General features: G+C 39.3%; 1 protein-coding gene, 1 long non-coding RNA gene and 1 pseudogene across 2 annotated transcripts; 1 reads left to right on the top strand and 2 right to left on the bottom strand.

The window, feature by feature from the left end:
* Positions 1-9,499: 9,499 nt before the first annotated feature.
* Positions 9,500-9,976, bottom strand: LOC112343654. Its single transcript, XR_002991348.1, has 3 exons — positions 9,938-9,976; positions 9,696-9,870; positions 9,500-9,638 (listed from the first exon to the last, which is right to left on the bottom strand). It is a non-coding gene; the product is annotated as an uncharacterized LOC112343654 (long non-coding RNA).
* A 135-nt stretch (positions 9,977-10,111) lies between these two features.
* LOC9638846 lies at positions 10,112-15,049 on the bottom strand. The gene is made up of 4 exons (XM_024667441.1): positions 10,589-15,049; positions 10,413-10,535; positions 10,251-10,346; positions 10,112-10,193 (listed from the first exon to the last, which is right to left on the bottom strand). The coding sequence occupies exons 1-2, from the start codon at positions 14,910-14,912 to the stop codon at positions 10,528-10,530; spliced, it is 4,332 nt and encodes a 1,443-aa protein (XP_024523209.1). The 5' UTR covers positions 14,913-15,049; the 3' UTR covers positions 10,112-10,193; positions 10,251-10,346; positions 10,413-10,527.
* A 9-nt stretch (positions 15,050-15,058) lies between these two features.
* The window catches only part of LOC9638750, a 60,901-nt pseudogene continuing 59,787 nt past the window's right edge, over positions 15,059-16,172 (top strand).

The raw sequence follows: 16,172 nt of genomic DNA, 5'->3' as shown, positions 1-16,172 counted from the left end.
GCAGCAAACTGCCCGAGGTGGCCTGCCCGAGCTCGACCTTGGCCAGCAAAGAAGCAATCAAGAAAAAAAAAGGGAAGAAATGGAATGGAAGTGGAAGCAATCAAATCGAAACTCACCCTTGGCGGCATCTTTCCTCCCTCGATTTCTTGATCGTGCTAGATTTCTTGTGCGCTCAATCTCTCCCGCTCGCGCACTCAATCTCTCCCGCTCGCGCACTCAATCTCTCCCGCTCGCGCACTCAATCTCTCCCGCTCGCACGCTCAATCTCTCCCGCTCGCGCGCTCAATCTCTCGATCTCTTGCACGCTCAATCTCTCGATCTCTTGCACGCTCAATCTCTCGATCTCTTGCACGCTCAATCGCTCGATCTCCTTCGCGCTCAATCCCTCGATCTCTCGCGCGCTCCACTCATGATGCGAACAGTAACCTAATCTTGGCAGCTACCCTAACCCTAATCCTGACGGCTGCCCTAACCCTAACCTATCTCTCATCCTGGCCGTTCATTCCGAATAACCTAAATCTCAACCATCACAATATCTTTGATCTTATTTTATCTTATCATTATTATTATATGTAAATTATGCTTCTTTATTTTGTATATTTTAATGATGGTATAACTAGCACCTATCAACATTTCTGTTATTAGAGATATGATATTATATTTTACAAATTATCTAGAAAGGATGCATTCTCATCACTATTTTGTACATATTTTGGAATCGTTACAAGAACTTCAAAGAGTATAAATAAGGCATGTTAAAATATGTTGTACTATATCCATCTATGAATGGATGAATCCTCATCCAGAAATTTATTTTGTACTGTATTATATCCTAAACAATAGGCACGTGCTTTAAATGTCATTGAGCAGTGTTCACAATTATGGATAAAACTTGAGTTGTACTACGAATCAAATCTGTTATTGAAGAATAAGATTTGACAAGATTTATTATCATCTACCACTTAAAATTTGACAACTTGACATATCACACGTACTGATAGTTAGATTGGATCTCTTGGTTTGACACGTTATAGCAGAATGTCATTACTGGTATCATTATTAACTATCAAACTTCACGTGCTGAAAATCTTTCCTTGGATCTATATGTATACATGCATCAGACATCATAATAGATGACAGTAATATTAATACTATCACACTTACACATGTTAAATTTGCTATAGAATTTAAATTCATTTTTTACGTTGTCTTCTTATTACTCTATTTAAATTTCAATTATGTTTCACTATAGATTTTTACAAGTAGCATAAAGAGAGAGAACTCCAAAACCTATTGAGAAGGATGGAGAGGTTTCTTCTTCATTTTCGAGATCACCCACCTCTTTCATTCTCTCAGAGTATTGTTTCTGAAAGTTTTTTATGTCGGCGTTTTGATCTTCGTCTTGGCTCTATTTCTTTAGAGGCTGTGATCCACAACGACACCGGTATAGTTGCATACTCGGAGTTTCTTATTTCTGGTGTGGGCGAGGGTGGACAACAATGGGATTTACAAAATTCCAAGTCGAAGGAGATTCGAGTGTTTGGATCTCCAGTCAAAATGCCAAAATGTGCTCCAGCCAAAGTGAATGTGAAGCAAGAGTCAATCGTTATCCTCTTGTCCTCTTCTAGTTCAAGTGAAGATGTCATGCTAGTGTCGGCGCCAAATTCAACAGCTCCAGCTCCAACTTCAGCAATATTCAAAGCCATTAGCAATGCTTTCCAGTTTTCACGCCTCTCAATCGACGTGCACTTGTTTTTGTATAGGCTTGTGAGTGAGCTTCCATCCTCCTACAACGGCAACATTTTCTTCGAGCTACCACCTCTTGTCAGCAGCACAGGTTCCAAACGGAAGGGGATGGAAACCAAGCAGGATGTCCACAATTGGTGCAAGATCAAAACCACACACTTCCAACATTTTGAAGGCACAGTGTCTATAGTTCATTGTGGCGGGCATTTAGATTGTGTGGATGAAGCATGCAATCGAGACCGCTCTAGAAACTCTATATTTTTCGAAGGGTCTGCAGTCAATCCTCCAGCCTGTGACACCATTGCTGTTGGATTCAAATGTCGATTCTGCAAAAATGCTCCTCTATGTCGTGCTATCTGCGAGGCCAAGATGTACTACTTTCTTCCACGGGATGGAGTGGCTGGAAGAGCTGCAGTGCATGTTGGCACACATATGCATCCAATGCAGGAAGGGATACAAAGGAGTTCTCTCAACCGTTTCAAAGATGCTGTACAGGAAGAGACTATGAGAAATTCATCTGCAACTCCGAAGCATGTTCAGAAGACCGTCCTCAAGGATTTTATCACAAATACCTTACTCAATCCAGGTTGCCAAAAGACTCAACTAAACGAGGCTAGCTTGTGGGACTTACTACGAGGAGTACAACTTGCTACTAGCCTAAGGAGGTACATCCATTATTTTTCATACGTTATAATAATAATTTTTTCTTACATTATATTGTTTAGGATAAAATCTTGGATGTGTGAATCTCGAGAGGGGAAGTTGCAATCAAAAATTGACTCCATCCTTGAATTGAAACAGACCTGTCCATACGAGTTCATCCACGAAAGTTTGTTTCCAGACCAAGTTGTGAATGAGCAAGAGCGCCCCTTCGTCTTCAAAATGTCTACCATGGGCCCTGCCTCTGGCGTAGATCTTGTCTCCCGAATGGACATGTTTGGGTCCAGTGACCTTGCAAATGCATGGGTACATTTTGACCATATGGAGCGTGTATCCGGTTGGACAACCATGGGAGCTCATGTGTATGATCCAAGGTAATTTTTATTCTCATTATATTGAAATTGTTATAATATTTATGTTTTCATAGGTTACGTTGTAACTTAACAATTGCGACAGCAGAGTTTAAAGTACAAGACCAGACAGCACAGGAAATATTTTGGAAGTCCCTCTCTGATATTGTCCTAAAGCGGACTGGTAAGCCTGCAAACTTTCGTGGTTTCATGGCAGATGGGGTTGGTGCAAACTGGAATGGTATCCGAGCAGTTTTTGGGAATGGTCAACCATTGGAAGGTCGTGAGAGGACTTGTGAGTTCCATTGGGCTCAAAGCCTAAACCAGCATTGCCACCTTATCAAGCCAGAGTTTCAATCAATATTTAAGGAGTTGTGCAAACAATGGCAGGTTGCACCTTCTGAAGAAGAGCATGAGGCAAAAGCAAACGAGATCCGAATGTGGTGGCATGAAGATGGCCATACAAACGTAAGTTGCCTACCACAACTTGAGTCATGGTTAGGATGGTGGGAAGTTAGGATGTTCCAATGGGGACATCACTCTTTTCAGGTTGGTTTATATTTTTTCTTCTCCTTTTATTACCTTTTAATATTGCCTTTTCCATTAGGATCAACCACTTGAGGACCTCGCATACACCCCAACTGTGAATCTCTCCGAAAGTAAGCATTGGAGTTGGCGTTCCTCTGAGGCAGGGAAAGGGAAGATGAGTCTATACGAAGCCTGTCTATCAGATTTGATACGTGCTATAGAGCAATCTTCAAAAGCACTGGCATTCGAGGAAGGAAGATACATGGGAACAGGGCCTTTTGTTGAGATGTTACATGATAGGATGAAGAGAAAATTAACTCCACCCGCCCGAACAGTGGCAACTGCAGTTGAGGAAGTGGTCCATGGCACATCTATGGAGTACACTCCCCGAGCTTCTATTAGTGATATGAAGACTGTCCGCTCAAAGCGTCGTTTTTCCTTTGCTGGGGAAGATGTTGGTACGGACCTTGGAGCAAAAAGCTCCCACAGGCCTGATGTCGAGTACCATTCTGCTCCAAGACACCGCTCTCGGACTGAGCCACCTCAAGTGGCTGATGAAGAGAGTGCATCGCAACAGGTTGAAATTGCTTACCGTAGTGTGGAGCCGAAGCAATGGGCAATCCGACGTGTGCCAGCAAAATCAAATGTAAGGTGTGTGGGGATGCTTCCGAGGGGCAAGTGTTGGGCCTGGATTCGTGGTGAAAAATCTGCTTCTGTTCCAGCCCCATGTTTCTATGGGGAACGAAAGCAAGCAGGATTTTCAAGATGGTGCTGGCTATATTGTTGCAACACCGACGCCAACCATACGAAGCGGCTTGAAGACACTATAGTGACTAAACCTGATGTAGTACCTAAAGAATGGCCGGTTGTTAATGGGGTCGCGCTCACCTCGGATGAGATTGAAAATCTTGAGAAATCTGGTTTTAATCTTGAGAGGAGAGTTGGAGACATGAGTGACAGGAGCAGGACTATTCCTACAGAGATGCACAGGAGGCCAGCACGAAAAGGTAAAGCAGTTAAATTTATTGGTACCGTCTCCAAGCAGAAACAAGGTAAAATAAACTTGGCTCAAACACTTGAGTGTGAGATTCTCTCTACGAAGTACATCACTGCGCTTGCAAAGGAGTACATAGTCAAAACAGAAGGTGAAGAGTACACAATTGACTTTCCTTCTTGCACATGTCCAGACTTTACGAAGCGCGAGGAACATGGGAAGGCATATGCTCCTTGCAAGCATATGTACTACATCTTCATCAACATCTTGCACCAGGATCCTAAAGTGGATATTCATATACACCAAGCAAGCCTTACTATTGCTGAGTTGCAAAAAACTTTTGGAGCTGATTAGATTTCTCCAACACTATTGATGTTTATTCTCTATTAATAAAACTTATTATACTTTATATAATTAATACAAATGTGCTTTTTCATTTCACTTTTCATTTTATATGCTTCCGAGTGTTCTTCTCGCAATACTGCTCATAGTACTCGTGTGTCTCCATTTCTGTCTTTACCATCTCAAAAAAGATTTCATGGTAGTCTTTCGGGTGCGTGATATTGCAGTGTGTCGCAAGAGCATATATACCATCATACTGATCATTGCCATTGTTTCCACCAGACGCTAGAAAACATATGGGGCACTTCTTGAAAGTGGCAGAATTGCACTTTTCTAAAACAAGTAAGAGGGCATTCTTTTTCACCCAATTTGTTGCACCCTCTGTCATTGCATTTATCTCCAACTCATGATCACTATCCTCACTATCCTCTCTTTCATTCTCTTGTGTGATTTGGTTATGCTGTGCAATGGGATAGTTATTGCATCTCCTAGCCCTTGAGCTCTGGGAAGAAAGATTGTGAGAGTTAAAATTACCAACACTAGAACCCATAGACATTTGTGGGTGTATTTCCCTTTTTTTGAATGAGAGTGTGAATGAAGATCTATAAATTCTAGACAGTATGCTACGACAAACCCCTCAAGAATGTATTCTACAAAGAACCAAGTCTTTCTTTTATATGCAATAAACTTACATCAACGGTTATTTTTTTTCCTTTCAAACGGTTATATGGTTTCACATAGAATCTTATTTCAAATTTAATAATTTTTTAATTCTGACAAACCTAATATTTACTAGCCAAAAAGTATAGAGTACAAATTTAAAGAAGTGACAAGAATACTCTTTTTTCAAACATTTTATTTTATGTTCTAACAAATGTCCCTATCATTGCATGTAGTAAATATTTAAATTATTAGAACAAAATGTGTTCTTTAGAACATTTTTATCTATATAATATATAGAGAGTTATTAAATTATTAGGTTCGCCATAACCTTAAAATTTTAAAATTTATAATGTTCGTACTAAATTACAATTGAAAATTGACCTCAACTCGTGAGCTCAACTCTTCAACTCGTGAGCTCAAGTATGGTCCGCGCCCGTATAGTCTTTGCAGCGAACAGTTTGAACAAGTGAGTGCCTTGAAGAGTGCTTCACCTGCCTCCTCTCGAAACGTTGCCACCAGTTTTACTAGCTTAATGCAAATGCCACTCTGAAATGCCTGTTCCCACCCTTCCTTGCCAATGTGGTTATCTTCGATGACTAACTCTTCCACCCTGCACTCCTGACTTGCCAGATCCCTACTCAATTTCCCAAATCCTTCCACTGTCATCCTGTTCCCCAGCAATTGGAGACGTTTCAAGTTGTTTCCTGGTTTCCTAAGGAGTTGGCTAAGGAGAGTCTCTGGGTTCCCAACCCTGTACAACCAAAGCTCTGTCAAGCAGTCGAGCTGAGCAAAGGCCAACTCAAGCTCCTGAGGTGGTGTGAGGATGTCTTTGCCTCCTTGCCAATTGAAACGTAGCACTTTCAAGACTTTGAATTCCTCTGTCATGAGAAGCTTTGCAAACCTCTGCACCTCAATCTGCCAAATATCCTGTCCCTGCTGAGGAGGAGCAATGCCCTCTGCCACCCTTTGCATTCGATCACTGGGAATGCCCAACCTACAAGCGACCCTGGCAGCGAACTGGATGAATCTGATGTCGAGCTGTGGTACCAAAGCGGTCTTGAGAATGTCAATGTGAGCAGCAGCAGCAGCAGCAGACGAACTGCCATCACCAGGAGCATCTCCCACATCCAGAGCCCCGTCTAAACTGGGTGGATTTGAAATGCACCAGTTGAGCACACCAATCAGATCCTCCTCTGTGCCTCCAAACCCCTCAACGGTAGCACTCACCTCATCAACAAACTCACCTTTGGATGTGTCAAGCGCCTCCAGCCTCCAGATCTTCCCACAATGAAACACAATCGCATTGAAGTGCCGCTTGTTGTCCTGCTTCGCTGCGAGAGCCTCCTTGATCTCCTTGACAGACAAACAGGGGATCCACACTCGTCGCTCCTCCTCCATGGAAGTTTGCCCTGGATCGAAGGGTATTTACAGGTATTCCCAGAGGTATGGTTAGTCCTTTCTTCACACCTTGTCCGACATTGCAAAGTGAGAGTTTTCGACCATCTTGAGGTAATTGCCAGACTCCAGTCACCTAATAACATTCTCTATTTATAGTATTTATTTTGAGAATGTAATATTAACTTATCTCCAACATTTCAAATGCAACCACTTATTCTATTATTTTTGTGATCACTACTTTTTGTTGATATCTTGGCTTTCAAGGACAATTAATGAATCTCAAGTGTTATTTGGTTTAGATATTCTAAGGTGCTACTCTCACTCTTATTACTTTTGGAGCATAAAATCCAAATATTCCTTCTCTTGCTTTTTTTTCTTTGTAATACAAACATTGAATCTAGAATTAAGTGGTCATTTGGTAAATACTTAGTACCACAAGGCATCCATAAATTTTTCTATGTTGGATATGAAAATGAAATACAATCCATTGTTGATATTTAAGGAGAAGGTATCAATTTTACACAAGGTTACTAACAACTTTGGTGATATAGTAAAAACCTCTTGCGAGTGAGATTTGTAGAGTGTAAGTTTTGTAAATGATGCACAGCTAAAAATAATTATAAGAAAAGCTACAATTTTTTGATACACGTGGCAGCGGTCATATGGATTCCTTTTGTATTTGGATTGTCTTACTTAACTTATTTGTACAAGCACAAACAAAGCTCTCCTTCAAAAGCAAAAGAGGAAACTCTTGAGATTGTCCAACTGTAAAGAGTAACAAAAATTAATCCAATCACTTACAAAATGAACTATAAATTTATAATAACATTTTGCCCAATCTCAACAAAACCATTAATAAATCAAAGCTTTAGCCAAATGTTCATCTTTGCTTGATAATCTATCTCCACTCAATCAATACATAAAGCCCTAAGTTGGACAATGTATTTTTTATCGAGCAGGTCCTCTTTAATAAGTTCCATATATAAATAATATAGTGACTTACCCTTTTTTCTTTTGTAAGTTATTGTCTACAAAGAGTTTATTTCAAATTCACTTAAATCTTTCTCTTGAGAAATTACTTAGCTTGGCATAAAATCTTAGCAACCTAATACTAAATACTAGCCCAAAAATTTGAAAAATCATATAAACCAGTATATTAGTGATAATTTGAAGCTTTTTCTTACCAATTTACAAGGTATAATAAATGATTGAGATGTTGGTTCTCTAGACAAGGATGAGATAAAGATTGGGAGTGAGCTTAGGCAAACATCTCTAAACCAAACTTCTTCATTTAGCTCATAAACTTGGTTGAGTTTGCAAAGGTTTCAATAAAGTTTATTTTTGAATTTTTGCATGTTATAAATGCTTATCAAGGCAATGTAAATAGCAGTATACTATAATTATGGCTTGTCATTTTTGTTATGGTGGTGGTGATCGCAACCATCACCATGCTTTCGGCATCTTTATAAATGATTAATTTTTTTTTTACTTTAGGATCATCTAAAGGAGTCTCACTCATAATCTCTATAGGCCCTGATATTAATTTGGGTGTTTGCTAACTTTAAAATGTGTTCTTGTAACCACATCAACTTTGTACTTAGTTTAAATGCTCTATGTGTCCAGTTCCACTTTTGGATACCCAAATGGCTAAATAACCTTTTATGAAGTCCAAATTTAAAAACTTATATTTGGTATTAGAGAAGTCTAAGGTGTGACTCTATTAATTGATTAAAGAAATCACACCACATGTTAAGATTGATATTTATTAAGTTTACTTTACTCCAATTTCAACTCGAGGGGTAAGGTGTTAAAAGAGCGGGACTCTTAGAAGAGTTGCAACTTTCAACTTCCATTTACGAAGGCGTGAACTTCCAAAAAAGCATGATGGATTATAAACAACCAAAGATAATAACTTAAAAAATTATTAATATTGTTTTAAATATAGAAATGTACCCTTTGTTCCAATTAGTTATAAGTTTTGGGTTATTTGAGATTAAGCATCTTTAAATAGTATTGGGTTAGATGACCTTTTAGAAAGCCCAAATTCAGGAGATTATAGTGCCATAAATAATATAAGTTAATATTTGTAAATAACCTAGCAAGAAAGAAAACAATTTAAAATTAAACAACCTTTCAAAAATGAATATTTACTAGAATTTTCAAAATAAGTATTTAGAAAGCATTTTCATTAGAGCTACTCTCAAGTAACACTTGATGTGTTGCAAATGATTTCATAGTAAAAAATATCTTTATACTTCATTTTTAAAATAAATATAAATGGTGTTTAATACATATTTTGTATTTTGTAAAAAGTGTCTACAAACACTCAAAAACTTTTTTTTGTTAAATTATTGCTTACAATAGTTAAAGCACAATACAGTGTTTAGTTTTATGGGATGACATATATATATAATTGAGGAGAGTAAACAAATTTCTATATAGAGTTTAGTAAGTAAATGGAATTGTGAATAATGACAATTTTCATAAGACTTTAAACTGTAGTTTGTAACATATTTTAGCTAAACATTAATTTAAAGAATAAGTTGAAGTTGGTAAAGATAATATAAAGTTATCTCCTATAGTATGTGATGATAAATAACAGTTAAGCACTTGTATTTAGTTTTGAAATGCATTACCTCAAAAGGTTTATTAATTTTAATTAACTTCATTCCTAGAATTGTTTTACCAAAGATGCCAAAATAAAAAATGCCTCTAACATGAAATCATCTTAGTAGCTTTTCTTTAAAGCATTCAATACTGAAACATCAGAATAAATATAAAAATTATTTTAGAGCAATATGTAAAGATACCTCATCAACTTATATCAGGAAATGTAGCATAATCATAGTACAAATAACATTCTGCCATAGCTATAACAATATAGAGGACATTTGATTTATCATTGCTTTGCCAAATAATCTCAAAAATCAATATAATCAATTATTTATTTAAATGCCCTACATAGTCTTTGTTAAATCAAACTAAAATCATAGATATATTTCAATGTAAAATACCTTTGTAAATCCATACTATTTTATAATCCAAAGTTATAGGATGGATATTAAAATATTTGGCCATGATTGTCTTATGGTCAATTTCTTTCACAATTTTTGTTTTCATATCGAAATATCATTAATATGAAATCATTTGATGAGTTTTTCCTTCACTTTGATTATTAAAAATTCAACACTGAAATAAACTTCAAACATTAGAATAAACGTGAAATAATATTTTAGAGCAATAATGTAAAACTTACTTCATCAACTTTTCTTACAAAATATAGCCCAATCATTCCAAGACATATAGTAATAATTATATAAAGTATGTTCATTTATCTTCATCTTTCCAACTACCTCGTAAAAATATATATTGATGATCTGCTTTAGAATGGTGTTTGTTAGATAAAACTAAAATCTTAAATGTTAAATACCTTTGCAGATCCATATTTTTCTTTCATCCAGGATTATGGGATGAAGAGCAAAATATATAATTAATGATTTACTTCAAATGCCCTATATAGCCTCTATTAGATAAAATTAAAAGCATGGATATATTTCAATATAAAATACCTTTGTAAATATATATTGTTTTATCATCCAAATTATGGGATAAAAAATAAAATATTTGGTAGCTTTTCCTTCACTTAAAATATTAGATATTCAACACTGAAATAAACTTGAAACATTAAAATAAGCAGGAAAGGATAATTTAAAGTTATAATACAAACTTACCTCATTAACTTCAACTACAAAATAGACCTGAATCATACCAAAGATATATAGTAATAACTATATAAAGCATATTTATTTACCTTCATTTTGCTAACCCACCTTATAAAAATATAGATTAATGATCTGCTTTAGAATGGTGTTTGTTAGATAAAACAAAAAACTTAAATGCTAAATACCTTTGCAGACCCATATTTGTTTTCCCTCCAAGATTATAGGATGAAGAGCAAAATATTTTTCCATGATTGTCTCCTGTTTTTCTTCTTTCCCAAATTTAGTTGTCACTAGCTTAAATATCTCTTGCACATCTTCTGCTTTGGGATTTGTAGTTAGCTTGCTTTTGAGAAGACATGAATCCAAAAAACTTATAAGGCTTCCCTTGATCTCATCCACTATTGCATTCACTATCTCTCCAATACCAGCAAAATGTCCTCCAACTTTGGCCCCAATAAATAATAGAATCAATGTATATTTAAGTACTGGAGCAAATTTCTCGAGCCAGTTTGGTGGGATATTCAATTCAACACCTTCAGAACTCTTCACTTGATGACCTTTAGAAGTTCCTTCAGGCCATTCACACAAATAGTGAAGTCTACCATGTGTTCCCAATATTTTGCTGTAATTTTTCCACCTATTATTCTCATCAAGAATATATGGATATTTTGGGCAATCTGTCTCCAATTTCAATAATACTTGAAAACACGTTGTATGGATTGCATTCACTTTATCCATGATAAACTTGATTCCATTCTTGAGCTCGTTAACGCTTACTTCAATGTCATTAAGTTTTGTATCCAACTTGTCAAAACGGTTCTCCATTTTATCAAACATCTTCTTAATATATCTGAGGATTGCATCAAGTTTTGGGTCTTCAATGTTTGGAAACTTAATAACATCTGATGATGCTTTGGGAATTGTGACTTCTCCAACCTCGTCATAGTCCTTCAAGAGTTCATGAAGTTCAACAAACTTATTCACCAGTTCATGTTTTTGCTCATTGGGCATCAATAGCTTAGCCAAAGCATTCTCATCTGAGACCTTCAAATCATTATTCACATCCCAGTCCTCTACTTCATGTGAATAATTCCAAGTGTGGGAGTATTCTAAACCTCTTTCTTTTGCTTCACATTTGACTTCCTTTAGTGGACAAATAACTGAAGCCCATAATTCTAGTTTGTCCCCCTTATTTAGTATCCTTCTCCATACATAACCACGTCTCATCACATTTTCTTCAATTTCCAAAGATGGGCAATCCTCCATACATACCCCAATAATGCAATTTCTAATTTTTTCCATCCATCCTTCAGCTTCTTTTTCCAAATCTGGCCTTGGTGCATTCTTTACCTCTTTTGGGTAATAGATGATGACATCAACCCATTGCCTATCTTTCCAATTGTCTGTGTCTCCCCCAACTCTCACAATTGTCTTGATAAGGTTCTCTTTCAAAGCCACCCATCCATTCCCAGGCCTAAAACCTTTCTTGCTTAATTTGTGAAGTTTAATTTGGATCTTTGTGAAAATACTTGCAGGAAACAATTTCAAGTCCTTGTCTTTGCATTCAAACCTCCTGCCCCAGTAGTTGTGGTTTTTTTGAGTGTCAATTGGCACTGATGGCAATGATAAATATTCTGGAGGTGAATATTCTTCTTGCAATAGTGTTGGCATTTTCAACTTTTTGGGCAAGTTATGCCAATTCCCATCCCATGTTTCATCCCAAGGCAATATCAGTCCCATCTCATGGAGCACTCCAAGAATGTACTCCACTATTTTGTCTTGGTTCCCACATTGTTCTTGCAATCGATGTTCAACTTGGTGTGTTTCCATTTGACTTTTGAATTTGCTGATCTTCCCTGTAGGTATGAAGAGTTGCACCACATCCCTCATAAACCATTGGACATCTAAGATGACAAATTGAGACACAATGTCACCCTCTTCATGTCCCAAGCCAAAGTAAATTGCATCTCCACAATCATGTAGAAACTGCAAGACGAATTTAATAACATTCTTCCAGGCTTCTTCACTTTTGAAACTGCTGTTAGGCAAGAGGATTTCGCCAACTTTGTCTAGGGGTATGACCTTCTTCTGACTGGCACCTTGTACCAGTTTCCTCTTTGCTTCGAGACATTCCCGTGGTATTTGTTGCTGGGATGACAGCAGTTCGTGCAAGCAACTCCCCAACATGGTTTTTATCCCCCTTAAATCTTTCACTTGAGTGGCCACCACCTTAAAACAAGGATCTGTCCCAAACTCAAGTACTTGCCCATAGCCTTTGTCTTTGTCGGAGATTATTGCAGAAACCACCTTCTTTGGGTCATAGCTGCATTTTCGAGTGAAAAAATTCAAGGCAATCAAGACCCTGGGCTTTCTTTTGGGTGAGGCTGATTGATGTGAAGCGATGAACCTCAGCCAGTAAACCAAATTCTGCTTGAAAACGTCACAATTGTCATCCTCCACCTTGCATACGATCAAGAAGAGATCCTTCTCACTTCCTCTGAGAAAGTACTGGTGGAAAGCATGGAACTCTTCCTGTCCAGCCAGGTCGCAAATGAGCAGCTTTTGTTTGGTGGTCGCATAAACAAGTGGTTGCAGCTCAATGCCTGCTGTTGAAGCATGCCCTTGGAGACATGATGGAAACCAAGACACTCTGCGGCAGAGGTTTTTCTTTATTGTGGTCTTTCCAACCCTGCTAGCACCACACAAGAAGAGCTTTGCTGTTGACGGGTTGTCAAAGTCTTTGAATGCACTCTGCTGGAAGATTGCATTCCGCTCTAAAAGATCAGAACACCTCTGCTTGAAAGCTTCAGAAGCTTCGGAATCATTGCCTATATCAAGCTCTTCCACGAGGCTTTGGTAGTTTTCCTCCAGGGCAGCCAGAATTTGTCTCTTCTGTGCATCACTTCTAAGAGAAGGAGCCCTGAATTTGAGCAACTTGCATTTTGGATCTCCCAGCAACTGGCAAAGGTCTTCCAGGTTTTCAAAATTTCGCTGAGATATTCTCAAGTCTTCAATGCTGCTTCCCAAAAGGCACCTCCATGGCAGCTCCGACTCACATGACAAAGCTTTCAGATACTTGCAGCTGGTGATAGCTTTCCAAAAGAGCTCCCCATTCGTGATTTTGCAGCTCCATATATCCAAATGCTCCAGTTGGCTCTTCTCTATGCCCTCGGCAAACTCCAACGTTAACTCATCTTCTCTACTACTCCATATTTCCAAATGGCGCAGCTTAAAATGTGGACTTGAGAGGGCTGACCACAGACTGCTGTCACAGACCACTCCTCCTCCCTCGTTGCGAAAAGAAAGTTTAAGCTTGATCAGCTTGCAATTGGGATTTTGTAGCGCTCTGCCCAACCATCCACCACCATCACCTGGATAAAGTGTAACGATGAGTTCCTCCAAGCCACACTTAGCGCTGCTCAGGGCCTCACCCAGGCCCGTTGCATTGCTCAGGTCCTCACTTCGGCAATCTAAAACTGACAGGCTGGTGCCCTCCTGAAGAGCCTTGCATACCCATGGCAACACTGCAGGATCACTATCCCAAAGTAGGTATAGTCTTTGCAGTGAACAGTTTGGACTCGTGAGTGCCTTGAAGAGTGCTTCACCTGCCCCCTCTGGAAACAGTGCCTTCAGTTCTATTAGCTTATTGCAAATGCCATTCTGAAATGCCTGTTCCCACCCTTCCTTGTCAATGTCCTCATCCAGAACGATGGCTAACTCTTCCACCTTGCACTCCTGACTTGCCAGATCCCTACTCAATTTCCCAAATCCTTCCACTGTCATCCTGTTCCTCTCCAACCAGAGATGTTTCAAGTTGTTTCCTGCTTTCCTAAGGAGTTGGCTAAGTAGAGTCTCTGGGTTCCCAACATGCCACAACTGGAGGTCTGTCAAGCAGTCGAGCTGAGCAAAGGCCAACTCAAGCTCCTGAGGTGGTGTGAGGACGTCTTTGCCTTCCCAATTGAATATTAGCAATTTCAAGACTTTGAATTCCTCTGTCATCATCAGTAGCTTTGCAAACCTCTGCACCTCAATCTGGCGAATATCCCGTCCCTGCTGAGGAGGAGCAATGCCCTCTGCCACCCTTTGCATTCGATCACTGGGAATGCCCAACCTACAAGCGACCCTGGCAGCGAAGTGGATGAATCTGATGTCGAGCTGTGGTACCAAAGCGGCCTTGAGAATGTCAATGTGAGCAGCAGCAGCAGCAGCAGACGAACTGCCATCACCAGGAGCATCTCCCACATCCAGAGCCCCGTCTAACCAGGGTGGATTTGAAATGCACCAGTTGAGCACACCAATCAGATCCTCCTCTGTGCCTCCAAACCCCTCAACGGTAGCACTCACCTCATCAACAAACTCACCTTTGGATGAGTCAAGCGCATCCAGCCTCTCCCCACAATCAAACCGAATCGCATTGAAGTGCCGCTTGTTGTCCCGCTTCGCTGCGAGAGCCTCCTTGATCTCCTTGACAGAATCACAGATGATCCACTCTCGTCGCTCCTCCTCCATGGAAGTTTGCCCTGGATCGAAGGGGCAGTGGAGAGCACGAGTAAACTTGAAAGTGAACCTTGCCAGCAGTGGAAGCAAAGCACTAAAGAAAGTATGCCAGCTGTGGAAGAAAAGCAAAGCATATGCCAGCTGTGGAAGCAAAGCATATGCCAGCTGTGGAAGTATGAAAGCAAAGCGGACAGTACAAGCAAGAGTTAATTTAGGTTTTAGGGTTCTTCGAGCAAGACGGCCAAGGCGGCGGAGAAGCGAGCTCATCGCGACGAGAAGAAGGTGTGGGACGAGGATGATATTGATGCGATCTTGGTAAGCAAAGCTCTGGCCAAAGACTCTCAATCGTTTTCCTTCTTGTCAGGCTAAACTCCACGAGGAGAAAGCAAAGAAGAGCGAAATTCATGTCGATGAGAATGTAGCAGCTCCTTCACCACAATGCAATTGCTCTGTGCGTAAGAACTCGATTGAAATCTCCACTCTGGAAGCTCACATTCTCTAGAATTCTTCTTTCCTTGCGTTTCAGGTGACTGTAAATCCCGTCAAGGACACTGCGCTGATCGTCTATGGAGGTGAATACCAACAATGGTGACAAGGTTTGTGGTTAGTTTCGCTACGGTGATTTGATCTTCGTGTTTGCTATGCTAGACTTACGTTTATGGTGATCTCTACCAATACAACATCGAGAAGAACGAGTGGAAGCCTGTCACCAGTCCAAACCCTCCTCCCCGAGAAGCGCTCACCAGGGGGTTGCGTGGAAAAACTGGCTCTTCAGTTTTGGTATGATGTATTTTTCCAGGACTTCTCTTGATTTTGGCAGTGTAGGTGGTGAATTCGGTTTCATCACTATAAGCTGTGTTTCTAGCTGACTTACAAGAGAGTTCTTGCAGGATTTATGGAGACTGGATTTAAACACAAATATGTGTGGCTGGAGCAGCTTCAAACTAAAAGGCTGTCCAGGTGCTCGTTCCGGACATAGATTGGTATGTATTGCGCTTCTAAACATAATCTTTATTTTTTTCTTTCTTGCCACAGAAACATAAACTTATTCTATTTGGTGGATTTTATGACACGCTGAGGGAAGAAAGGTCGGCCGTTTCAGCAGTGTAGATGTTTAGTATTGAATTTTTGACACAGGTACTTCAATAATCTTTAAGTGCTGGATTTAGACGATTATAAGGTTTGTTTCTGTCGCTCATCGCTCTTCCTTGTTTTTTAACAACTAAACTGATTTCCTTTTGCAGGTGATTCCCTGCACAGCGTTTTTATGAT

Source organism: Selaginella moellendorffii, unplaced genomic scaffold, assembly GCF_000143415.4.
Source record: "Selaginella moellendorffii unplaced genomic scaffold, v1.0 SELMOscaffold_173, whole genome shotgun sequence".
Classification (NCBI taxonomy): domain Eukaryota; kingdom Viridiplantae; phylum Streptophyta; class Lycopodiopsida; order Selaginellales; family Selaginellaceae; genus Selaginella; species Selaginella moellendorffii.
This window is presented reverse-complemented; position numbering and strand designations above follow the sequence as displayed.